Source organism: Equus quagga, chromosome 17 (assembly GCF_021613505.1).
Source record: "Equus quagga isolate Etosha38 chromosome 17, UCLA_HA_Equagga_1.0, whole genome shotgun sequence".
Taxonomy (NCBI): domain Eukaryota; kingdom Metazoa; phylum Chordata; class Mammalia; order Perissodactyla; family Equidae; genus Equus; species Equus quagga.
In genome coordinates this window covers 47,473,221-47,500,271 of record NC_060283.1, presented here as the reverse complement: position 1 = coordinate 47,500,271, position 27,051 = coordinate 47,473,221, and the positions used below count along the sequence as shown (strand labels likewise).

At 38.5% G+C, this 27,051-nt stretch overlaps 1 protein-coding gene across 1 annotated transcript in view; it reads right to left on the bottom strand.

Moving 5' to 3' along the window:
• FARSB (phenylalanyl-tRNA synthetase subunit beta) overlaps positions 1–27,051 on the bottom strand; it is a 75,562-nt gene that overhangs the window by 45,282 nt on the left and 3,229 nt on the right. The window contains exons 2-13 of the mRNA XM_046644412.1: positions 23,721–23,776; positions 20,435–20,589; positions 18,628–18,697; positions 17,919–18,034; positions 13,363–13,513; positions 12,269–12,377; positions 11,033–11,103; positions 9,278–9,339; positions 7,888–7,939; positions 4,621–4,682; positions 4,133–4,340; positions 3,551–3,631 (exon numbers count right to left, since the gene is read on the bottom strand). Of these exons, the coding sequence (XP_046500368.1) occupies positions 3,551–3,631; positions 4,133–4,340; positions 4,621–4,682; positions 7,888–7,939; positions 9,278–9,339; positions 11,033–11,103; positions 12,269–12,377; positions 13,363–13,513; positions 17,919–18,034; positions 18,628–18,697; positions 20,435–20,589; positions 23,721–23,776 (1,193 nt within the window). The remainder of the gene's footprint in view (positions 1–3,550; positions 3,632–4,132; positions 4,341–4,620; positions 4,683–7,887; positions 7,940–9,277; positions 9,340–11,032; positions 11,104–12,268; positions 12,378–13,362; positions 13,514–17,918; positions 18,035–18,627; positions 18,698–20,434; positions 20,590–23,720; positions 23,777–27,051) is intronic.

The window sequence follows — 27,051 nt, the reverse complement described above, 5'->3', positions numbered from 1 at the left end:
CCTGCTGAATCCCGACTGACTGCATAGGATGGTAGGACTGAGAACAGAATTCAAGTGGCCTGAACTCTGCCCAACATTCTTCCTACCACATCATTTAACGCCTGCGTGTATGCCCACCAAAAAGAGAAAGATGCGTGTCACACACAAAAACCACGACAGGCAGAAGCTATGAAAATAAAACTCCCGTCTACAAGACATATCAAGTCTAATAATAAATGAAACAATAAGATAATGCAAGTAAAGTACCCAGCACAAACTAGGCGCTCAAAAAATATTAACAATGACAATGACCAATAAATCGTTACTAAGAATAAACAATGATCACGTATACTAATGCTAATTTTGTGCAAGAGTTTAAAACTTAACACGAAAACTGACATCCCATCAGATTACTCAACTGTTTTCCCATGTTAGGTGATACGCTCATTGCACTGTTCTACAAAATGGTCAAGGCCTAGTTGGTCTGTATTTCACTTAGAAAAAAGCATGCATTTAGATTTGTCTTATGCCAATGCCAGTTCATTTTTTGAGGAAGATTAGCCCTAAGCTAACTACTGCCAATCTCCTTTTTTTTTTTTCACTGAGGAAGACTGGCCCTGAGCTAACATCCATGCCCATCTTCCTCTACTTTAAATGTGGGACGCCTACCACAGCATGGCATTTTGCCAAGCAGTGCCATGTCCGCACCCAGGATCCAAACTGGTGAAGCCCATGTCGCTGAGAAGTGGAACATGCGCACTTAACCTCTGTGCCACCGGGCCGGCCTCCCAATGCCAGTTCTAACGATTCCTGCCACGCTTTTTTTTTTTTTTTTAAAGATTTTATTTTTCTCCCCAAAGCTCCCCGGTACATAGTTGTATATTTTGTTGTGGGTCCTTCTCGTTGTGGCATGTAGGATGCTGCCTCAGCGTGGTCTGATGAGCAGTGCCATGTCCACGCCCAGGATTCGAACCAACGAAACACTGGGCCGCCTGCAGTGGAGTGCGCGAACTTAACCACTCGGCCACAGGGCCGGTCCCCCTGCCACGCTTTCTTGAGAAGGATCCTGAAGCCAAATCAAGGCACAGCAGAAAAAAGCTGCTGCTCTGCATGGCTGCAGAGGTGGTCAGTGGAGGCAGGTGTGCTGGGAATAACCATTTTTTCTCCACAGTTGGAGGAGTTTTTGTAACAAGATTCAGATATAATGTGATCAGTTAATTAGGACATGCAATTTACATGATGCAATCTACTCTCAAACAGAACTAGTACTGTCTGTATAAAAGAAAAAGGCTCCACGGACACATGGCAATGCGGCGAGGTATCTGAGTGAGCTTGTACTTCATTATGACGATGGACGATAAGGTACAGAGATGAGCAGCAGTTTAAATCAAGGTATCCTGAAGTGGCAGTAGCTAGTATACAGGAAGGAATGTTTCTAAAGTGGGAATATTTATGTTTATTTTAAAGTATTAGAAAAACTATAACAAGTAAATGAAGCCCCAAATTTTTACAGACATTATTCTTAGAATAAGGCTAACGTAGATATTTAGTTTTAAAAGTGGGCTAATTTAAAAGAAAATATTACAGCTAGTATGCAGACGCAGCAAATATCCTAACGATGAGATGTGAACTACTGATACTTGGGAAGTCAAGGGCTGGGTTTTAGGGAAAGCAGCGCTGTTATTCTTGTGCAAAATGAGATATAAGGCGCAGTGATGCTGAAATTTGCTCATAAAGTACGTAACTTTATATATATAGCATTAATGTTGAGATTCCTATAGGAAAACTATTACTACAAATCTGAAACTCTAGCACGTCATTCCTTTTCCCCACGGTGATAAACAATGTATTAAAGGGACCTAGGACAGCTGACCAGACTGATGGGCAGTTCAGTCGCAGGCCTTGGGTGCAGACAGGCCTGGAGGGGAATCCCTGGCCCACAGCCCAGTGGCTGTGTGGAGTGGGGCAAGTTACCTAAATTAACCGCTGAATAGACAGGCACACATACTTCACAGGGCTGCACTGAGAGATGGATTCACGTATATAAAGCCCCTGACACAGGATAACTCTCCCTGCAGAGCAGTTCTGAGGCAGGAGGCAGAGTACGTGCTCCCCCGAGATGTGTGGGGCTACACAGTCACAAAATCAAAATGCTCTGCTCATCTAAAAGGGCAGGGAAAAACACATGCCAAAGTTTTAACAGCAGTTAGTTCTGGGGAGGAAAATAGGGTTTGAAGTTGGGGGAGAATTCTTATGGTTTACTCTACACAGTTCTGTAAAGTTCCATCCTTTAAAATCTACCCTGTACCACTTAATATAATTTTAGAAAATGAAATACATGTCTCAGTGCTACCTTTTGTATTTCATTTTACATGAAATCATTGATGCTCATGATTGTGGATGTGTATGTGTGTGTGGGTATATATATATGAATGATATGGTGCTACCAACCTAGCGTACACAGGATGAGACAACAGAAAGCACTGCTCCTCAAGTCAAAAGGCCAGGATTCTGGTGGCAGTTCTCCTGCTATCTGTGTAAACTTTGCTAGGTACTTATCCTCTCTCAGCCTCAGGTACAACTGGTACATTGGTACTCATTGGTACTCAGCAGGTACTCACTGGTACAATGCCTAGTATACAAGAGATGCTCCATCAATGTTGAATATATGATCTCTAAGTCAGAAAATGAAGGGGTTCAACTAGATCTGTAAGGTCCCTTCCGACGGTGACATCCTATGAATTACAAGTGCTCGATCCAGTGACGTGAGAACGGCTGCATCTGCTTACCAAGCCTCCACGTACTGGCAGTAACTCCCCTACCGCCTTCCGTAAAAACTCTGCAAGACTGAGAATTTTAGGGCCAGACTTGAATTGGAAGGAGAAAAAGGAGGAGATTTTTTGCTTGTTTTTGTTTGCTTTGTTTTGTGTTTTGCCCTACACGATTAAGCTGCAACTTACTTGAATATTCAAGAACTACACTGCAGGCACCACAGAAATGCTCGGCAAAAGAGAAAAGGGAGCTACAAATTGCATACACATTTTATTCTTTGCAAATGGTCAATCCGGTGGAGGAGGGGGATTTCCTTCTGATTCTGTAATAAAATTCATTTCCTGATTTAGGCCTTTTATGTCAGCTTTTCAACTCAAAGCAAATGTTTGTGAACATGTTCAAAGACAAAGAAATAAGTTTAATGTGGAACAGTCCACAAGCCCTTAACAAGGGCGGCATCTAGTGGGCACAACCACAACCAAATCAAGACTAAAAATTCTAACATAATAAATTTGGTTTTGAAATCCATTGTGATCTCTCAATCCTTACACGAAAACTATAAAACACATTTTCATCTGTCATTTAAGACACTATTTTTGTCCTTCATATTTCTGTGTGACTGAAAAAACAAATCTTCAACCTTTCTTCACCAGAAATTGTACAATCTCAAGTAACAAAGTTATTCTTCCAAAACCCGGAAATTTTAGCAGTGTAGATTTTATAAATTCCTGTAAAAAATCAGTAATTCAGAGATTCAAAGTAAATAATCAGCTGAGTAGAAAAAGCAAGTAAGAGATACCAGAGCAAAGGTAAGTGCCTCAGTGAATCCAGCGGCTGCCATGTCATGTCTTAGCAGTTCTGTGAGCTTATTAAGAGGAAACTGAAAAAAACAAAACAATTACTTTATTTCACCTCAATAAAATTTCCTGTTTTTTTAAAAAAAAGAGATTTATATACAGAACGTCATTAGAAGGAAACCACCCTTCCGTCCTTACTATTAGTGCTAGTACCATTTCCCCACCCCCCACCCCTACTTCACAACCCCTATACTCCGACACAAATGTACAAACGCCCCCCTTCACCTCCACCACACAGCTTCTGCCTTCAGGCCCAGGTTGAGAAAATGAATCTCCCAGGTAGATACTCAACAAGGCTCCAAATTCAAAACCTGTCTTTCTTCAAAGAACTAATCATCACAGGTTTTCACTTACTCTAATCAGCTAGACATCTGTTTTGTATCCTCTCCATAGCAAATGCCTCTCATAGCAGAGCATGTCCAAATACTGCCTAATTCCTATGTTCTGTTTTTCTCGAAGCCTTACTGGCATTCAGTAATCAGTTTCTAACAATAAGGAGTGTTTATTTAAGGGTGCAGTCTTACTTGATTAGCTATGGTGTATGTTTTCGGGAGAGTCATCTGAATGTTGTTATATCCATAAGCAATAGCTGCATCTTCTACAATATCACACGCATGGATAATGTCAGCTCTGGTCGGAGGGATTTCAATCTCAATCTGATTCCCGTCACCTATGACTTCTGACTTTAAACACATCCTGGTCAGAAGCTTGGCAAGATTTTCTGGAGTTTCTCTGAAATAGGAATGTACAAACCATAAACTTCACTGGATTATTTAAAACATGTTTTCATTTTATTTTAGAGTATGCTACTACCTGAAATAGTAATGTTTCTTTTTGAATTCTATTAGACACCAGACATCCTAACTGAAGTTCTGTCATCACTTCTCTTAGTCTGAGGGGTATCAAAACCCTCTCCAAGCATTCTCTTAGGAAAAGTTAAATAGTCTTGTGTGCACTTCATTCTTGAATTCTCTCCAACAGTAAATAAATAAGTGAAGTTTTCAGAGCATACCTGATTCCAACTTTCTTGTTAATTAGGTCAGCCCTCACCATCTCCTTTCGGTAAGCCAGTTCCTTCAAGAAAAAGAGTTTGAGCAGCTTAAATCATCCCCCATCACATACAGTGTTACCTCTTTCTAACTCAACTCGTTGTTGCAGTTTCATTACTGTGCCAAGAAACTGTCATCAGAGCCAGACAGTGAAAATAAACTTGGTGTTTCAAAACATTATTATGGAGGAATAAATTTGCTATATTATATTCATATATGAACATTCTACTTTCTAGACAAACGGAATTGCTTGGAAATAATATAAAATGCCAAACCTTTTTCTCTTTTCGATGGTCAGTCACCATTCTCTTTAGTCCAACACTGGCGTGTTACATCATTTCTAAAATGCTTATAAACCCTGAAGACTTTCAGTCTCACCTCAGGCAAGCAGGTGTTTATGACCAAGGAAGAATAAGTCAAGTGTCACAATATACTAGCCACCATGCTAAGTCTAGGAGTGTTATGACGACATTCCTTTCTTATCATTTTTCCAGTTGGGGAAATGCAACCACACCCCAAGTCCTAGCTATCTGTCTGCTCCTGGAGACAGTAGTGCTGGGAGCATCTCATGAATTGGTACTCACTCTCTCTCAAACAGTACATAACTCTACAATGTTAGGCAGGAAGACACACACACATAAAATCCAGGCTTTTCAGTACCTTAGGGAAGATATCTATGAGTATTTCTTATCACCAAATTACTCTCAAAAGTATAACTGGCACTAGCATAAAGGCCATAAACCTGTTTGGACTCAAGTAAGGACAAGAGGCCAGAGCCGTGCTATGCAAAAGGCAGTTCTCAGAGCAGAAGCATCATCAGCACCTGAGTGCTTGTTAGAAATGCAGACTCTCAGGCCTTTAGAGCCAGTGGCAGCTACACCAGACTTGCTGAATCTGAATCTGAATGTCATCAAGATCCCCAGGTGATGTGAATGCACATTAGAGTTTGAGAAGCACTGGACTAGATCCTAATGCTTGCAAAAGTAATGACAAACCTCTAGTGAACAGCTGATATGAGCTAAACAGTACAAGACACATTTTTAAAAGAATCTTAACTTAACCCTCACAACACCTGCTATTAAGATTCTCATTTTACAGACAAGAATCTGAGTTTTAGATTAATAACTAGTCCCAGATCACAATGCTAAGCTGCTGAGCTCTGGTGTTACTGTATTCCCATTGCTGAGAAAACCCCTTGTCAGATAATAAGCAATTGGTATACAGTTAATGAATAAATGCCTGCATGTGTGAAGTAACAAATGAACTAATGAATTAATGAATTAATAAACAAGTTCAAGCAGCCTAATTCCAAAGCTCACACAATTAACCATCAGGCTCTCTGACCACCTGCCACTTATTATCTCCTCTGGTTCCCTTACTCCAATCTCTATTCTTTTATATGAAATAACAGAAGACTAGGAAAGAACTTTCAGTGTTTGAAAAAGTATGCCATTTCACGTGAGGAAGAATCAACTTTCCCCAGAGGCAAAGGATCCTTCTCTTCTGGGAGGATATCTGAGAAGAGCTGTTCTAATCTAACCTTGGAAGAAAATAAATGAACAAATGATGAAACACCAATGTAATACTCCTTTTCAGAAGGCCCACTGTTTCAAATTTACGAAAGCTATTAATAATACAAAAGTAAATGATTTCAAGGAATTATCTACATGAGGGGAAAAGTCAACCAAATTTTAAGATATGTTTCTTTTTCTCCCCAAATGTACATATTTCGCTTTTATTAAGACCTGAGAATTCTTCCTATTAAAAAGAAAAAAGTTTCCTCCAATCAGACATTATTTTAAAACAGACTAAAAAGCTATCTCTGGCTAATCCCAACTATTATTGTGGTAAATTGTATAAATGGCCTTAAAGTCTTCCTCTCTGCATCCATGGTCTTGGAATGCACTGCAGGTCCTCCTGTCAGGAAATAGAGTCTATTTCTCCCCCCAAAATGACTGGCTTTGGCCAAGAAGACACGCGTAAAAGTACTTGAACACCGGACGTGCTCTCTTGCTGCTGGGAATCCTGCAACCACCAGGTAAAGAAGCCCAAGCTGGCCTGTTGGATGATGAGAGACACTGAACCCCACAGCCAGGCAGACATGTAAGTGAGGCCATCCCAGGTCATCCAGCTTCTGGCCACCAACCAGCTGACTATATATGAGGAAGCCCAGCAGAGATTAGCCAAGCCAGCCCAGACGGGAAGAATTACCCAGGTGACCAATAGAATCATGAGACAAACAAATGGTTGTCTTAAGTCACTAAGTCTTGGAGCAGTTTGTTACGTAACAAATGCTAACTGGTAATAGCCACTAAAATCAATTAAAAAAAAACTGACGGCACCCATAATTTCAGCCATGCTTTATATAGTTATACATTTATTTTGAATTATAAGTAATACTCTAGAATAAAATATGATCCTAAATGCTAATGTTTTCAAGGAGGGGAAGGTTTTGATCCTGGCAGGTTTTAACTACTTTAAAAGCTATTTAAATAGAAACTATTCCAGGCTCTGATTCACTTCATAAACGACAAAGAAATTGTGAAAAATCCAAAGAAAAAGAGCTCAACAAAGATCTGAATCAGAACCACAGCTAAATGACTGGGGATACTGTCACGTGTTCAAATGGCCATCTTTATAGTTATAAAAGCCATGTGGGGGGAAAAGCCCAGTCAATTAAAAATAATGCTGGTTTAGATTTTTGCCAAGATCCTATGTCTTCACAATAATTGTGCTTATTACTAAATTAGTCCTGTTAATACATTTGGAATTATTTATTAGTTACAGTGATGACCTTTAGCAACTGTTAATTCAAATGTGAACAGACTAATTAGGTCTGGAGGGCTGAGTAATCTTAAAAGGGGTAAGACTATAAATTACCCAGTTAACTAGTTAATAAGAATAAATCACAGGAATTATGGCCATATAATGCTGTGGTATAATGTAGTGTGTTGGGAGCTGAAGTCGGACTGTCTGGGCTTAAATTCCAGTGCCACCACTTAATAGTAACAGGTAATTTATTCAACATCTCAAGGTCTCCGTGTCTTCCTCTGATGATAACAGCAACCACACTCACAGTGTCAGTGTAAGGATTAAATCCATGTAATGCACAGAGTATAGTGCCTGGCATGTGCATAGCTGGATGGATGGATGGTGAGACGACAAGCACTCTATAGCCATCATCATTACTGTCGTCATCATCATCTTAAAGTCACTTCTTAAATACTTACTGGAAAGGTATATGATTTTCCATTAGGAAAAACTACCTCAGCTGCTTCAACCCTGGAAAAAAAAAAGCCAGCAATAAATACTTAAGGAAAAAAAAGGCCATAAATTTCAGAAATGTGTGAGGTTAACAAATATTTCTCTTGGTCTACAACTGTAGCCTCAACACATTCAATCTATTCCCATTCCAACACGGCTGCTTGGACTAACCCTCCTCTACAGAACATTACTCCATTATTCCATTTCCTACGGCCCCTCATCTCCTCAGGCAGCGCCCACTTGATAAGCTTACTTCCCAGTACTAGAAAGCATGCATCCGCTGTGGACTCCTTGCCAATATTGATACACGCATTCCAGGCTTTACCAGGGTGGTGTGTTACACAATGAAAGCTGATTGTCACAACCAATAAATGTAAATCAATTAAAAAAAAAAAGGGGGCTGGCCCCGTGGCCGAGTGGTTAAGTTCACGCTCCAATGCAGGCGGCCCAGTGTTTCCTTGGTTCGAATCCTGGGTGCGGACGTGGCACTGCTCATCAAACCACACTGAGGCGGCGTCCCACATGCCACAACAAGAAAGACCCACAACGAAGAATATACAACTATGTACTGGGGGGCTTTGGGGAGAAAAAAGAAAAAAAAAAAAGACTGATACTATCCATACAATTTCAGTCATGCTTTCTACAGTTATACATTTATTTTGAATTATAATTAATACTCTAAAATAAACAATAATGCTGGTACTACACACTAAAGGTCATATGGTTTAAGTAATTTTTTTTAATTAAAAAGTAAGCTTTGGGGGCCGGCCCCATGGCCTAGTGTTTAAGTTGAGTGCACTCCACTTCAGCAGCCCAGATTCAGTTCCCAGGTGTGGACCTACACCACTTGTTAGCTGCCATGCTGCAGCAGCCTTTACAAAATAGAGGAAGACTGGCACAGATGTTAGATCACGGCAAATCTTCCTCAGGAAAAAAAAAAGCTTTGGAAAAAATACAGTAGTTCTTTGATATATATGGGCTATATGCTTTACTCTTACATACGCTTCTCTACCTTTGTTGAGCTGTTTAGCTGTTCCTTTTACTGTCCCTCCATGTTTACGTTTTCAAATCCAATGATTCTTAAACACAGCTTAAATTTCATTCCCTCCATAAGGCCTGCCTAGACTGCCTCAGCCAGCAGTAATTTGCCCTTACAAACAGCCAGAACATCACCAAAACTTTTTAAACTAGGTATCACTTTTTATTTTATACATTATTTACGCATAGGTCTTAGCTCCCCAAAAAGATATATTCCAGTTACAGGAACCACATTTTTCATCTTTATGTTTAGCACAACGCCATAGTGCTCTGCCTTGAGAAAAACAGGCCATCGACAAAGGTGCCCAATCAACTTACGTAAATTGATTCTCACAATATTCACTGAACATGGTGACAATAATATCAAGAACTATTTTTGCCTGCAAAGGAAGAAAACCAAATATTATGGTAAACTATAAACATATTCTCTCTTCACTCAGATGGAAATGAATTAATATTTAATATAATTTAGTCCCCAAACATATAAAAATACATTCTAAAAAAGGAAGTGGAATAAAAACTTATGACTAAAGTCGGCCTGTCCTTATCTTCAGGTGTTCTGCATTGACGCGGTTCTCTGAGAGTTACAACCAGGACTGAGACAAATCATTTACTACCCTGATCCCTCCCGTGGGTTCACCAGGTTTCGAGAGAGACAAGCAGCTGACTACAGGAGTAAACTGGTCAATCTCCTAAGTCTCAGCAGCCAGACGCCCGCCTCCTGGCTCAACCACTCGCCAGCTGTCTGACTCTGGGCAGTTACTGACCGTCTTTCTACCTTAGTTTCTTCACCTGTCAGATGGAAACAATGAAAAGTTCCTACCTCATTTGGTTACTATGAGGATTAAATATGTGTGTGTGTGTATATAGTATACAGTATACATAACGCAAAGAGTAATGTCTGGCACATAGGGAGACCCACAAAGATTTGTCAAATTACTTTAATTGAAAAAAAATATGCTTAGGAAAAAATACAGTACGTTATTTGTATATATATGCTTTGCTTTTATATATACTTCACTCTTTGTATATAAGCTTCAGTAAAGATATTCAAGGTCTGTTAACGTATAAATTTAAAAAAATGTTTTAAATAGTAAAAGCTATATTATTTTACTCTGACACTGTTTCTGAAGGCAAATACAGTACATAAAAGTTGTAAATGAAATGCCTTACAACGGTCTCCAATCCTGTAAGATGCAGTGAACACCAGTTATCTGCCCTGCTTCTATACTCTAGCCTCCTCCTCCATTCAAGTTTACCTTTTTTAATTTGCTTAACTGCCACCTCACTCTACGCCTTACTCAACAGGCTTAAAGAAATTGCATGCCATAGAGAAAAGCTTTCATGGCAATCCGATCTAATATATATAGTGACTAAATGTGCGCAAACTACCATTCTACATATTCTAGATATCATTGTGTGCATAAACCCTTTATCAATTTGCTAAATAAAACTCCTCTATAGCCAGTTCATCTTAAAAAATTTTTTACCAAGTACACAAAGGTACTTTACACAGCATTTAAATTAAGCCAACTAAGATAAACAATTTATACAGACCTCATTACAATACTTATCCCATCCTGTTTTAAAGTTATGCATATGGCTAATTCTCCCATTAGACTACAAGTTCCCTGAAGTCAAGAAAAAGTAACTCATTATTAAATTCATGGCACTAGAAAGGCAGCAAGTGCTCACTAAACGTTTGTCAATTGAATGAAAGCATCATAACCAAAGTACAGAATATCTATCTTTCTTTGGTGAGGAAGATTAGCCCTGAGCTAACATCTGTGCCAATCTTCCTCTATTTTGTATGTGGGATGCCTCCACAGCATGGCTGATGAGTGGAATAAGTCCACGCCAGGGATCCAAACCCAGGCCACCGAAGCAGAGCATGCGGAACTTTAACCACTCAGCCATGGGACTGGCCCCAAAATAGCTATATCTTTATAAATTTCTAAAATTTGTTCCCACCTACGAAATAAACATATTTTAAAGTTTAGTTATTTAGTCTTGGCTCAGAAGTAAAATCTATCCTGTGTGATAGTACAAAAAGAGAACAAAAGTTCTATTTACCTTAGTAAAGTCAGTTCCCGTGCATTCAATAAATACATTTCTAGTATTTAGTGTTATTTTGGAATGATTTCCTGCAACGAACACACAACAATAACAACAAAATAATCAGTTTCAGAAATAGAGGTGCACTAAAAAGCTCAACAAAACAAACTACATTTTAATTTAGAATCCAATATAAACTGACACCTCAGAGGTAAGGATATAGATGACTTTTATTTTAAGCCCCCATTGCAAGCAGGGGAATAAAGATAAAATAACAACAAGCCTTTACTGAGTGCATTCACTGCGTCAGGTGCTATGTCAAGCACTTAAGAGAGGTTGTCTCAGCTCATCTCCACCACAACCCTGTGATGGAGTGGCAGGCAAGACAACAAAGATTCAGAGATTAAGCTCACTGACCATGATCAGGAGCTATTAAGCAGCAAGGCTAAGATTCAGGTCTGGGTCTGGCTAACTCTGAAGTCCAGGTTCTTACCCACTGTAACTACAGTCATGCATCGCTTAACGATAGGGATGCACTGAGGAATGCATTGTTAGGCAATTTTGTTGTTGTGCAAACATCATAGAGCGTACTTACACAAACCTACATAGTATAGCCTACTACACACCTAGGCTACATGGTACTGATCTTATGAGAGCATCATGGTATATGTGGTCCATCATTAAACACAATGTCATTATGTGGCACATGACTCTACTGGAGTCCAAGATCTCCAGGAGGAAAAGACTCTCCTTCTCATTGTGAATCAACTAAACCCCCTTCTTGCCTCCAGAAAGGCAAACTATCTGTGGCTTTGATGTCATTAAATTTTGTAAATACTTTCAAGTTGAATCATCAAAAAAGCCTTCAGAAAGGAGTTAACAGTAAAACTCCGCTTAAAAGTTTTAATTTAAATATAAAACACCAGGCAAGACAGAATTTGACTAAGTTTAACCAAGTGAATTACCTGCTAAAACCAAAATATCAATACCTTTTGGAGGAATATAACAGAATCCAGAGACTGGTACTAGGAAATATTTATGAACTTATAAATATTTATATGTTATATAAAAATCATCAATAAAATTGAATAAATGAATTGAAAAGAACTATTAGCATAAAATCTAAAAAAGACCTGAGATTCTCAGATTAAGAGTTATTTGATTTGATTCAGTCAAGTCTATTGAGAATTCTACAGAAACGCCAAAGAATAGGAGAAAACAGCAAAAATCTATGATGCTTAAGAAATAACTCACCATTGATGATGGGAGGCATTGAAAGGACGACACCATTGCTATCATAGATAACTGGGTACAAGGGCTTATTTTCAATGATATGCAAATAATGTTTAAGGTGGTTGTCAGTCTGAAAAACAATTAAGTCAAATAAAATTAGTTTTTTATTTCTATCATGGTAATTGGTTTATATATCTACCTAGTATATAATATGAGAAGAGTCAGAAAAACAATAAAACGGCCCTTTGCAGTTTTACATAAAGCTCTAAATCTGTGAGATTTTCTAATATAAATTACTATCTCAGGCCAGCCCCAGTGGTCTAGTGGTTGAGTTCAGCAGGCTCTGCTTCAAGGCCCAGATTTGGCTCCTGGGTGCAGACGCACACCACTCTGTTATGGGCCATGCTGTGCTGGTGGCCCACATACTAAAAATAGAGGAAGGTTGGCATGGATGTTAGCTCAGCAAAAAAAAAAAAAAAATTAATATCTCAACATCCTTATACAGCCTCATCTCCTACTGGGAGTCATTTTTCAAGAATGAAAATAGATTTGCACTGGTAACCCTGAATAATCGCAAACAAAACAAAAACCATCACAAAACTATTTATATAAATAGGAAAAAAATCACTGGTAAATCAAGCCAAGGATAAGAGCTGCTTTTTCTGAATGATAATACTTCTATTTGTTAAGTGCAATTTAAAGTTACTAGTGAATTCATTTTCACTGATGGAATCTAAAATGCTAATAATGGGAGGTAGACACTTTGTAATAGTTTCCCACCAAAAAACTAGCTAAGTCTTACTGTTCCTTATACTTGAATGAGTTTTAATTACGCCCAAATAAGAATATTACAATTTGACATGGTCTACTTCAGTGGTTCGCCATGCTAGCTATACATTAAAACCATCCAAGAGGTTAAAAAAGTAATAAACAAAACAAAACTCTACCCAGGCCGCACTCTAGATCAAATGAATCAGTAGCTCCTGGTTGGAGCCCAGACAATGACTGCTATTTTTTTCAAAAGAACTCATTACATTTCCCTAATTCTAAGACTTGACTTTGAAGAAATGCCATGATTTATGCAGAGCCACTGCATAACCTAAAAGGACACTTGCCTTGTATATGTTCATCAGCTCACAGGCTGTATACTCCTTGGTCTTACTCAGAGGCTTGAATTTGATATCTGAAGGTCGCTTCGCAGTAAAAGTAAAGGGGCCGGACAAACTGTCCAAATCATGGGCACCAATTGCAACCAAAGCCCTTTTCCTAAATGTTGAGAGAGAGGAAAAGAGGGAGAGAGACGGAAAAAGAGATTTGCATATTCCAAAGCAGAAATTCGAAAGAATGTAGACAATACGTTTTAAAAATTTTTAAACTCTTTCCTAAAATAGCCTGTTGCTATACGGCAACTTTAGAGAAGTATAAGAAATTCTCACAACCATTAAAAGTAATGAAAAATTATAAAGCTACTTAAAACACATTTACTTCAGTAGCTGAAGTAAATCCCTTCCACTGTGCTTTCCCAAGTACTAGGACATTTTCAAAGTCAACGTTCCCTTTACCTTCTTTTAACCTATTTCTTCTTAGTGTCCATAAATAAACATAACTGTTTTATTAAATTAGAATAAACTACCAAACTGCTGTGATTTTTGGCTTTTCTCTATCTTCCTAAATTTGTCACATAGCTGTATTACTTTAATAATGGAAAAAAATTACTTTTAAGAACTGTGAATTACATTTAACGTTTAATGTATAAGGAAAGTTCAAAGTTTCTTTTGTTCTATAGTTTATCTGCAAAGGACTTAAAAGTAATTTTGGAACTTATAGCAAGTTACAAACTAGGAGGGAAAGAAATCGAAGTCGGGACCTAAAACAGAGCCAGGAATGATGTTAAGAGTAAATGAGAATCTGAAGGCCTACCGCCTTACCATGGAGGGTCACAAATTTGGCACTAAGCTTTCTAACAGACAGCTCAAAAAGAGAAACTTGGTCAGAATTTATGGTGTTCTTAAGATTTCTTAAAATTAGGTTTAGATGTGTGTGCATATATATTTGAGTATTTATGCATAACCACATATAAATACCAAGGAGATAAAATGCATTAAGTAATCAAGGATTTTATTAAAGTCCATATTACATGAGCCATGAAACAGTTTTTAAAATTTGTAAGAAGCAAATCTCGGTCAACTTCCAAGACTGCAAAAGTACTATGCTTATTAACATACTTAATAAATACAGTTGAACTGAACAGAACTGTTGACAAGCAAAAAGGAAGTGCTACTTTACTGAATGAGTTATAGGCTTATGGAAGATAACCCCAGAACTACCATGATTGAAATATACATGGTTCAGTAAGTTCAGATAAATTAACTGACAAATCCATAGGTAAGAAAGTCTATGTCTTCTTAGATATTACTACGGTTCCCTTAATCCTAAAATAAAATAGTACTTCATAATGTCACTAAATCTCAACTTCAAGCCAATCACAAAAAAGTCAATTCCAAATGAATCAAAGAGCTACACATTTTGAAAAACAAAAGACATACACACACACACAAAACCATAAAAAGAAAGATATTCAAAGAAAATATGGGAAAGCAACGCTGAAAAACTGGATTAGGATACCCCTTCTTAAGTAAGACACAAAACATAAAAGTCATATAGGAAGACTGATAAGTCCAACTACAGCCAAACTGAAAACCTTATATATCCAAAAAGACCCCAAAAGTCAAAAGCCACACTGATAGAAGAGATTTACAACAGATGCAGAGAAAAAGGATTACTATCCCTAATACATACAGAGATACAAAAACTAAAAATAATAGTTAGAAATCAAGATTTTACGTATCGTACTGGCAAAAATGTTAGTCTTGCTGTGAAAAAGCAGCAACTGAAAGAATGAGCAGAAAATTCGGCTGCTGCCATCTGCAGAGGTCTCGTCTACCCAGGCATCAAGTCTGAGTAGAGCTAAATATTCAAGCCTGCCTGCAAGGAAAAAACCCCTCCTCAGAGGAACAGAGAATGCTTCCATGACATAATATGCTAGATTCAATCCAAAAGCAGTGGGCACGGAAAGAAACAGGGAAATGCGACTCGTCCTCCAGACAAAACCAGTCCATAGAAGCCAACGCTAAGACTCAGATTTTCAAATCATCATACAGATTTTAAAGCTGCTACTACAAAAAATGTTCAAGAACTGCAGGAAAAATATACATGTAATGAACAGATAAGGAAACATCAGCCGAAAAAAGGGAACCTTGAAAAAAAGAAGCAAATGGATTCTGAGAGGAAAAAGTAAAATAACTAGTAAAAAATTCAGGGGATACTCCCAGCCAAGATGGAGTAACCAAGATTGGATTCATTCTCCTGCCTGAAACCCCCACAAAGGGGCAAAAGAGATGAAGCAATAGTTTCCACGGCTGGCACTGGACCTCCAGCAGTGAAGGCAGCAACCCCTGAGAGGCAGGAAACAAATGAGCTGAGCCCCATGACTGCCCCAGCTTATCCCCAAGCTGGAGGGCAGGAAAGGGGACCCGGACCCGGCTGGAGACCAGCGGACTCCCCGAGTTGAAGAGACACAGCTGAGAGTCTAGAGAGACGAAGACAACCAGAGCTGACTGGACAGAGTACTGGAGAGAGGTGCAAAGGGAGCGAGCCCTGGAGAGCTGCAGAGGGTCTCCTCAGGTATTCAGCTCAGTCAGAGCAGCGCACGCCTGTGAGGAAACCACCCGAGGCTGGGGAAAGAACCATCCTAGGGCACTAGACAGAACAGTGTTCACATGGCTGAAAATCTCACTTCTCATGTGACAGTGGACAAAGTAGGCAGAAGGGTCATGCCTCAGAAGTAGGGACCAATTAGCCCAGACAGAACACTGCTTAATCAATGAAAAACAGAGGAAAAAGAAGCAGAGAAAAGTCAATGAACCCAAAAGGTGGTTCTTTGAGAAGAACAATACAATTGATAAACCTCTAGCCACAGTGATCAAGGGAAAAAAGACACAGGAGAAAAAAGTGATATCACTACAGATACTACAGATATTGAAAAGGTAATAAGGGAACACTGAACAACTTTATGCCAATAAATTTGATAACTTAGACAAAATGAACATATTCCTTGAAAAATGCAAATTTCCAAAGCTCACTCAAGAGGTTAACTAAGATTTACAGACAGGTAAGGACTCTGGCACACCACAGTCATTACGATGTGATTTATTCCTCCCTTAGAAAAAGCTCATAATTTCCAAACAAAGAGGAGTTTAAAGTTGAATTAAGTGAGAAAATGCCTTCTGATTTAGATAAAAATAGATTCTTCAAATAAAGTATGCCCAGAACAGAAATCTGGCTCAACCACTTACTAGCTATACCTATGCTTGTCAGAAATCTTACATCTTGTTATTTTGAAATTATATTTAAATTCTTATTGTTTTGCTTAATAATATATTTGCAAGCTAATAGATTATTGTTATAAAAGAAGTCAGGGGCCAGCCCCACAGCACAGTGGTTAAGTTCAGCAGGTTCTGCTTTGGCAGCCCAGACTCATAGGTTCAGATCCTGGGCACGGACTTACACCACTTGTCAGCCCTGCTGTGGTGGCAACCCACATATAAAGTAGAGGAAAACTGGCACAGACGTTAGCTCAGGGCAAATCTTCCTCACCAAAAGAAAACAAAAAAAAGAATTGGGAATAACTGTTATTTGGAATCTGAAAAAAAAGTTTCTTTTACCCCATGAGCAAAGACGTTTGAGGAAAAAGAGACCTCATGAGCGTAACTACTACTTTTAAACATTTTTCACCCCAGAAAAAAACATCCAGGGTCCTCCCTCAACCCGGTCCCTAGCCCACCCCTTACATACAAGTGTCTTCTAGTCTCCACAGTTTACCAAACTGATTATTAAAAAATAAAAATTCTTTTTTCTATTTTTATTCAAGACATATATAACCATTAATCATACCTTTCGAACAGCATGAGATAACTTATGTTGGTAAATTTCAGGACCAACACAAAAAACTTAATATGCTAGCTAAAGCCTGATGTTTCTTATCATCAGTAAAACATAATTCCATTAGGAGTTGTGAAATACTGAAAGTAGTTCAAGGACTCCCACTGTTACCTTCCTTAGGAACTATACAGGTTTGAAGGTCACTGCACTAAAGGGAGCTGTAGGGGAAACGATGTGTAGTAATATCAAAGATAAAATAAGAAAATCGGTCACTTAAAAGTCTCAAGTTTCATCTGTCAATTTGTAATTATACTCACTCAAAAAGTGAGATCAAGCCAAATTTTTTTATTCCGTTTTTTAAATGATAGGTCATACTTCAAATTACCATGGTTTGATATTTGGTAGTACAATCTACTACTAATGCTTTGAACCAGAAAACAACTAACAAAATCATTGGGACTAGATATTTCTTCACTATACAGTATTCAAAACATATCTCCCATTTCTCCATGCGTACACCATTTACACGCAGTAACAAACAGCTACCTGATAAAGCAAATTTAAACTCCTATTACTCTCACATATTATTAATTTAGAAATCCTTTGAAAAACATCTGCAGAGGAAGGAGAAAGGAAAGAGGGAGGCAAGGTAGAAGTGGAGAGAGAAAGGAGAGGAGGAGAGTGCAAGGGAGAAGGGAAGGCAAGGAGGAAAGACGCTGCAAGCACAAACCTGCAAATGTTCTGATGTAACTTCTCCTGAAGTTCAATGAAGCTGTCGTAGCGATCTTTAGTAAACTTTATATTTCGGAGAACTGCTGCCACAGCATAAGGGCGTATTTTAGCTGTCTGAAATTCATTATACCATTAGAGATGGCAAATACTAAGGCTTTTCCATGTAATAACATCTTGTAATAGAAAATTAGCTGCACTCTTGACACAGTCACATATTTTCATTCATTCATTCAATCAACAAGTAATAAAATATAGTGGTGACAAGAAAAAGTCATCGTCCTCATGGAATTTACATTTCAGCAAGATTTCTGAAAATTTACTAAATAACTGAGAAAAAATTAATCTTTAAGTAGTTTGCTCACAGTTGGTATTTTTACCAAAATAACCTTCCTCCAAAAGTGACTCTTACTAAATTATATTACCATACCATAATTTAAACAATTTTAACTCAAATGTATTTTAAATAAACATTTGGATGTTATCTTCCAAAACTGTTCATGGAAAACAGATGCCTTGTTTCATTTCTTGGTAAAAACAAATAGACAATTTTTAAGAGCTAAAGGCTAAATACACATCCATTTTAGCAAATGATCCAAGAAAAGTACATTTGGCAGAAGGGTCAGGTTTGTTCCTTTTTCCTCCCTACTTTATAGATATACACACAAAGAGATTTTTTTAAAAAGGAAAATAAGAATGTATCCTTTTACCTCTTCTGTGATGATCAATTTCTGGATTTCTCCATTAGGCATTACCCGTTTATACAGTGGAGCCTTTATCCTAAAATAATATTAAAACAAACTTGCTCATTATTAACCAAAACATTTGATAAACTAACATATCCTATGTAAACTACACATCACATATAATAATTAATATATCCTATACTGTGTATAGAACGTATACAAAATGAACAGAACTAGGACAATGGGTAGAAGTTACAGCAAATCAAATTTTGGCTGAATATTAAAAAAAAACAAAACAAACTTTCTAACCTTTAAAGTTCTCCAAAAACAGTAGAGGATGCCTCATGGTCATGAGCTTCCTATCACTGGAGTCTCAGCTAGAAAACCATTAACTAAGCAACCGTATAGGGGGCATTTAAACACCAGCTGAGGGACTGGATTAGATAACCTTTAAATTTTATTCCAACCATTAGATTCTGAGCTTCTAAAAAAAAAGGTTTACTAAAAATACAGTCAACTGGGCAATTTGTTAAATCACAGATTCTGATTCAACAGGTCTTGGGTAGAGGCCAAGATTCTGCATTTCTAACTGGCTGGCTCCCAGGTGATGGAAACACTGCTGGTCCATGAACCACACTTTGACTAGCAAAGGTTTTAAGTCACTTTCTTAATTCTGTCTGATCATAACAATCATACAAGTGCCTGTTAAAAATAGTAATTCTAGGGGCCGGCTCTGTGGCCAAGTGGTTAAGTTCGAGCACTCTGCTTCAGCAGCCCAGGGTTTCGCCAGTTTGGATCCTGGGCGCGGACATGGCACCACTCATCAGGCCACGCTGAGGCGGCATCCCACATGCCACAACTAGAAGGACCCACAACTAAAAATATACAACTATGTACCAGGAAGCTTTGGGGAGAAAAAGGAAAAAATAAAGTCTTAAAAAAATAATAAAATAAAGAAAAAAGAAAAAAAAAGAAATTCTAATCAGGTAGGTTTGGGAAACACAATCTAAGGGATTATTATCCCTGACCCTAAAATATAAGCACCTGATTGTCATGCAGGGAACCAAGTGGGTCAACTCCCAAATTTTAACCACATTAACCAAATACCTCATCATCTCCCTTTCACCACTACCCATCACTCATCACAATTTCAGAGTCTAGCCCACTAGCCAGAGACTCGTATTCTTTTGCAACTGACCATGTAATGTCTAAGTAATCAAAACCTAAAATAATTATTTTTGATAGCTGTTATTGTTGTGCCTCTTGTTCATTTCAATACATTCATTACTTTTTATAATTATTACATGAAGAGTTGGAAAGGGACTTAAAATTCTTCTTCATTACAGATTAAGAGGCTGAAACGAGAGAGGCCAATAAACTTGCCCAAGATCGTACAGCCATCATACGATCTTCAGTTTTCCAGTTAGGAAGCTCCACTCTCAAGCCTCCTTAGAATTCTTAAGAGAATGGCATATAAAGTTTCACCACTTCCACTTTTCCTCCCAACCTTTAACAAATCCAGTGAACCTTTTATTCCAACTGGATTACGGAGAGAACTTACAGGAACTTTTAAGGAAACTGTTAAGAAGCCATAAAATCATTAACCACTCCAATTTTAAAATATGCTCCCAAAATGAAAGGCTATGACTCAATATTCAGGCCAATTTTCCAATGGCTACAACCTACATGAATGTCACCTGCCCATTGTCCCTCTGTGCAGACCTAAGCTGTGTACCTGTACAACAAGTATTTTTCTAGAAACTAAAAGGGCTGCTGATAATGACAGGCAAAGAAAAACTTAGCAAAATATTTAATGAATATATTCCCTTACCTTTCTTTGAAGACTTGAAGTCCTCGAACCAATCCTTCCAGACACAGGAGATCATATCTATTGGCAGGGACGTCAATTTTGTAAAGAACAACATCAGAGGCTCCCTCCGCCTTTTTATCACCTTGTTCCTTACTTATAATTTCCTTCTCAGAAGTCTAAAACAAGCCCGAAAAATAAAATAAAACTAAATAAACATAAATTCTTTTAAAAAAGCTGTTCTCAGTCCTATAAAGCAGTAACTACATTATACATGTTTTTCTGTAACAAAACACGGGTTTATTATGTCTGTAACAAAAATAACATGAAAATATTAAATGTTATAATCACAACCAACAAATACTCCATCTTTTGCTGTATTGAGACATCTAGCAACCTCAGTCATTCCAGAACAGCACAAATCCATCTAAAGTAAGGACTGGCAAACTAGGGCCCATTGGCCAAATCATGCCTGCCACCTACTTTTGTAAATAAAGTTTTATTGGAACACAGCCAGGCCCATTCGTTTACATGTTATCTATTACTACTTACAAACTGCAGCAGCTGAATTGCAACAGAGACTACACAGCCTACAAAGCTTACTACCTGGCCCTTTACAGAAAGTCTGCCCATCCCTAAAAGATCTAAAAGAAAATGAAAACATCACCAAGAATACAGGGCAACAACAAAATGTCAATGAGTTAAAGCAAAGATGATTCACCAAATAAAACAAATAAAACTTCTTATAAGACAAGACCTCTAAAAGCTAAATCCTGTGGGTACCCAAGTCTAGAAGCAGCTTGAGAATGAAAGTAATCATATAAAAAAAAAACAAAAAGATTTGAAGGATCATCAGAAGCTATGGTGTAAATGAGAAGAGATTTAGGGACAACAGGAGGCAATCTAGTGACAGTAAAGGTACAGAGCAGCAAGAATGAAGGCTACCAAGAGGGAGAAGAGAGAAGAAACACCAATAGAATAATAATTTTTAATGAGGTGGCAAAAAGCTTAGAATATCCAAATCATCACATTATAGTAGAGAATAACAACAGATTTTCTTAACGATAACCATTGCCCAGAACTTATATTCTATTTCTTATGTTTATTACAGCAGGGAACTGTAAATATGTTTAAGAAATTTTCAATCAAAATGCTCAAAAGTTATATCCCAATTGTTAATGTTACCCTTCAATTACGTGGAAACTCCACTTAATCAGAACTTCCACTATTTCCGCCACCAACGACCTGCTAAAATGACTGGTGGATTCCTATCAAAATATGTAATGATGGGGCTGGCCCCGTGGCCGAGTGGTTAAGTTTGCGCGCTCCGCTGCAGGCGGCCCAGTGTTTCGTTGGTTCGAATCCTGGGCGCGGACATGGCACTGCTCATCAGACCACGCTGAGGCAGCGTCCCACATACCACAACTAGAAGAACCCACAATGAGAAATATACAACTATGTACTGGGGGGCTTTGGGGAGAAAAAGGAAAAAAAAATATGTAATGATACTTGTTTTACATGATGCCCTCCCACTGCCACAATATAAGCTGTTCAAAGTATTGCCCATATATGGAATTATAGTCTACACTTGCACAGCATGTGGAGGAATTCACTTTTGGTCATTAAGCACTATGCGCCCAGGTCACACTTGAGGAACCACAGAGGTCCATACAACGCTGGGACTGTGCAAGGCTGTGTGGGCTCCAAGAAACACCTACGCTGGGCATCTCAAACTTAGGAGGCATATTTTTAAAATTACAGAAAATGAAAAAAGAAAAAAAAAGAAGGAGAAGAGCAGAAAGGGGAGGAGGGGGAGGAAGCAGGAGGGGAGAAAAGAGATGGGGGTGCGAGAGGGACAGGAGAAAAGGCAGGAGGAGGAGGAAAAATTAAAATTTAAATAGCATTCAATCAAAGGAGTCAACAAAATTGGTGTTTTTTCATGAAGAAAGATGACCTGCCTTACAGAAGATGCTGGATTTCAGGAGGAATCCATATAAACAGGAGATAATACATAACCAGAGAAATGAAGGCATCTGAATAAACAATGGCCCAATTCCTTTGCAAAAAAGACACAGCAGCTTAAATCTTTCATTTTCAGTATATCAATTCATGTGAAAGACCATATGCAAAGATTGGGGTTGTCAGTCCTAACAAAAATCTTATGGAAATCAAAGACCACAGAAATTTCAGAACCAAGAGGAATCTATAGGGATCATATAATCCAAACCCCTTATTTCACAGATGGAAAGGAAGTCCAGAGAGACTAATATACGAGGCCCAGAGAGACAAAGAAATCCCTGGTTACACAGCTAGTAAATGCTGGAGCTCCAACTATTACTCAAATTTTCTGATATCCAGTCCAATGCTCTTAGGTATCACACAGCCTCAAACATAATTTTGAGAACTAATAAAATTATTAATAGCAACTTAATATAAACTACAGAAATCTCAGCCAACTTCTCAAGTATACAGATGTTCATTAACATAAAAAATATCTTTCTGTAACATTAGTAAAGCAGTAGCAAGAAAAACAAGGCAAGACAATGTGCATTTTTTTTGTCAGCCTGAAGATATTTTAACCTTATAGCATTATAAAACACTGACTAAATCAAGAAGATAAAAGACTTAGGAAAAATAACACTAATTACCAGAGAAATAATAAATTATCTTTTTAGTTATAAGTACAGTGTCTTTAATGCACAATCATTAGTAATATATTTTGTAAGTAAAGCTATTTTTAAATATTTTAATAATTATACAAAAGACTTCAATAAGACAATGCATCAATCATTTTTATAAGCAGTTCTTCAAAAAATAGGAGATCCTGTTACAAGACCAATGTACACAGAAACGGAAGAACGAATTCATGCTGGTTAAACAGATGGAGGAAGTGAAGGAGGGGCAGCCAGCAGCCAAGGAGACCCAGCAACTCTGGGTGAAGCAACGTTTCCACTGCTTCCCAGGTCCCTTTCCATGGCTAATCGGCAAAAAGGCACCCCACTGGCATTCTGGGGTTACCTGAGATGGTCTATCCATCTCCACAGTACCAGCCTGACAACCTGAGGTGACTGCATGCAGACTAAGGCATGAACCCTTTTCGAGATTTTAAGCAAAGCATGCTCTTAATCTCAAAGCAAAGATGCTCTTAAAACCAGAGCTTAGTTCCTTAACACAGAGAACACAGAAATCACCTGGCCCACAACCGTAAGGTAACACAGATAGCCATAAGGTAACAAAGATAAAATATAGTAAAACTCTGAAAAAGGAGCCTATATACAAAATATCTGAAAAATAAATATCCAATACATACAATTTCATCAAGTTCCAGACCAAATTCAAAACATAGTTCATCAAATTCTTCGTCAGCTAGGAAAAAAAGAAGAGAGTATTAATTTTAATCCATTCAGCATAAATGAAAATAGTATATAAACTGCACTTTCTTACAGAATCTGTCTTTATTTTATCTTTTGGTGAGGAAGATTGGCCCTGAGCTAACATCTGTTGCCAATCTTCCTCTTTCGGAGAGGGGAACCTGTGAACCTAGGGCCACTGAAGCAGAGCGTGTGAACTTAACCACTATGCCAGTGGGCCGGCCCCTAGCCTGTCTTTAAATATGCAAAGATGCTGTGATGAAAAGAACAATTCCAACTTTAGAGTAACCCTGAGGAATAATACTTCCTAGGTTAACTACAAGACATACCTCCAAGTAAAAAAATGACAGTTCCACTGTCCCTGAACAGTGCTATTGAGAGATTTTGAGAAACAGGCTATTCAAAGCACACCTCAAAGGCACCTTGGAATTACAAGTCAAACAAATTTAATGTTAATTATATGTTTAGTACAGCTAGCATTTTGAAAATGAGTCAAACTTATGATAAAGTTATATTTTTAATATAAGCATGTTCTATAATACATTAGTGCCTATTTTATAATCAATATACACAGTACATTTGTCTATTTTATGACCTCAAACATAATTTTGCTATTCATATGATTATAGATGTTGTGGTTTTACATGTATTATATATGCTTAGTCTGGTCCATAGCTTCTTTGAAACAAGAATGTAAATCTTCAAAGCATTTAATATTGACCCCGTTTCTGCAATAATCTGCTTTATAGCATGGTTTCCAGGGACACAGAGCAAAAACTCTGGCCTGGGCATTTGCTGTATTTCTGTATAAAATCTGATTTATTACCATAATAAAATGGTTAGGTTTTAAAAAAATAATAAAACATAAAATAAAATAAAATTCTCTGAGGTGGCCTGACAGCTGGCTTTGGGACCAGGCCAACTGGAGTTTGAATTCTGACTACCCCACTACTAGTTCTGAGAGCTGAGCATCTTATGTAAACTTTCTGGTTCCTATGCCTCGTCCATAAAGCGGATCAAAATGCCTCACCCATAAAATAGCATTTTATAGCCATTTATTTCTAGCACGCAATTGTTGGAAACATTTCAGTGAGCTCCTGCAGACAATGGGCCCAGCACACTGCCCTGAAACCTAGGAGGTCTGCAGCAATTAATGGTTCTCTTCCTTATTTTCAATTTAGATTCTACTTTGGTTTGCTGCTTGATACAGCATTTTCAGGGTTTTCTAGTTACCAAAAATTGAAGACAAACCATCATTACCAGTATATTCTAGTGAAAAGCTGGTCTTAAGATTCCCGATCCTGACACTGAACTTCAATTTAACAAATATTTACTGAGAACCTACTATATGCCAGGCACTGTACTAGGTGCCAGGGCTACAAAGATAAATAAAATGCAACTCCCACCTTAACTACTTCCTACTCTAGCAAAGAAACAAGAGGTGTAAATAGAGTTATGTTAGGTGCAAGGTACATGGGTGGCACAAAAGGAAGTAACCAACCCCACTTAGGATCAGCTAAGGATTCACAGAAAAGATGAGTTCATTAGGCAGGACTGAGAAGAGTGAGACAACAGCATGGCAAATCTGGAAAGCTCAATATGGATGAAGCATAAGGTCCCCGTCAGGAAGAAGACAAGACACACCAAGTAGAAAGAAGTCAACTCGACATGCACGGGATTTGCTCTCCCACCTGCCTGCAGGCAATGGGGAGTTACACGGGATTTTCAGCTGGGCAAAGGCATGACTAGATCTGCATTTTAAAGAATGGTGGATGGACTGGAGCAGGGAGTCCACTATTACAGTACGATGGGAGAAACACAGTGGGGACTTGATTAAAGCAGCAGCAGGATGAGGAAGAAGGAAGAATGTGAGAAATGTTAGAGAGGCAGAAACTGTAAGGTTCAATGACTAAATGGGGGGTGGGAACAGAGAGTGGGAAAGAGGAGTCTAGGAAGACTCCTAGGTCTCTTGTGTGGGTGAACAAGTCGGGGGGAGGTATCATTACCTAGGGCAGGGAATAGAGGCCCCCAATGATCCCTGCTTCCAGGTGTTGAGACCTTCGTGTGAACTGAGTTCTGAAGCAACCACATGAGTGAGCTTGGGAGCATATTCTCCAGCCCAGCCAAGCCTTAAGAGAACGGCAGGCCCAGCTGACAGCTTGACACCTCGAGCCAGAAGCACCCAGCTAAGCCCACTCCCATCTCTCAAAAACTGTCTGAAATAATAAAAGCTCATTGTTTTACACTCCTAAGAACTGGGGTAATCTGTTACGTAGGAAGAGATAACTAAGAGACTTTAGTCTCTAGAAGTGGAGTGCTGGCGTAACAAAAACCTAACACATGAAGGTGGCTTTGGAATCAGGAAGGTGGGCTTTGAGGAAACTGTAAATGGAAACCTGAAGTGCCTCAAAAAAGCTGTTAAAAGAAGCCTCACAGTCTTTGATAAGGGTGTAGGTGAGGACATGGAGGAAAGTGAGGTAGCGTTATTGGAAACTGGAAGGAGAATCCTTTCTGTGCAGACGCAGAAAGTTCAGCAATGCTGCTGCCTCCAGCTACGTGGACAGTAGAAAACGTACTGGGTGATGTAGTGAAAATTTCCAACCAGTGCTGAAAGTGCTGCCTGGCTTTTTCCTTGTCACTCATCACATGAGAGAAGAGAGAAACTAAAGGAAAGGCTGCTAAACAAAAAGAAGCTCAGAAAGATCAAAGGTACTATTCACTCAGACAAAAGGAGCTATAAAGAAATTAAGGGTGTGCCTCACAAATCCATTCGATCACACAGTAGAGCTTAATGAAGGGCACTGTATCAGCAGAAGCTCAAGGTACAGAACAGCTTGTTTCAGAGATGTGTGGGTGGTGTGACTTGACTAATGAAATGGAAACAGTAAAATTCACCAAAGACCCACAGTTTTTTGGGCTTTTTTTAAAGATTTTATTTTTTTCCTTTTTCTCCCCAAAGCCCCCTGGTACATAGTTGTATACTCTTAGTTGTGGGTCCTTCTAGTTGTGGCATGTGGGACGCCGCCTCAGTGCGGCTCAATGAGCAGTGCCATGTCCCCGCCCAGGATTCAAACCATGAAACAGTGGGCCGCCTGCAGCAGAGTGCACGAACTTAACCACTCGGCCACGGGGCCTGCCCCCGACCCACAAAGTTTTTAAAAGAAATACATATGCAGAAAAATTGCCAACTTGAGTTGAAAAGGAGACAGAATAAAATGAAACGAAGCCTGTGAACCTCCAAATTCTATTGGCAGGAAGTAGACAGAACTA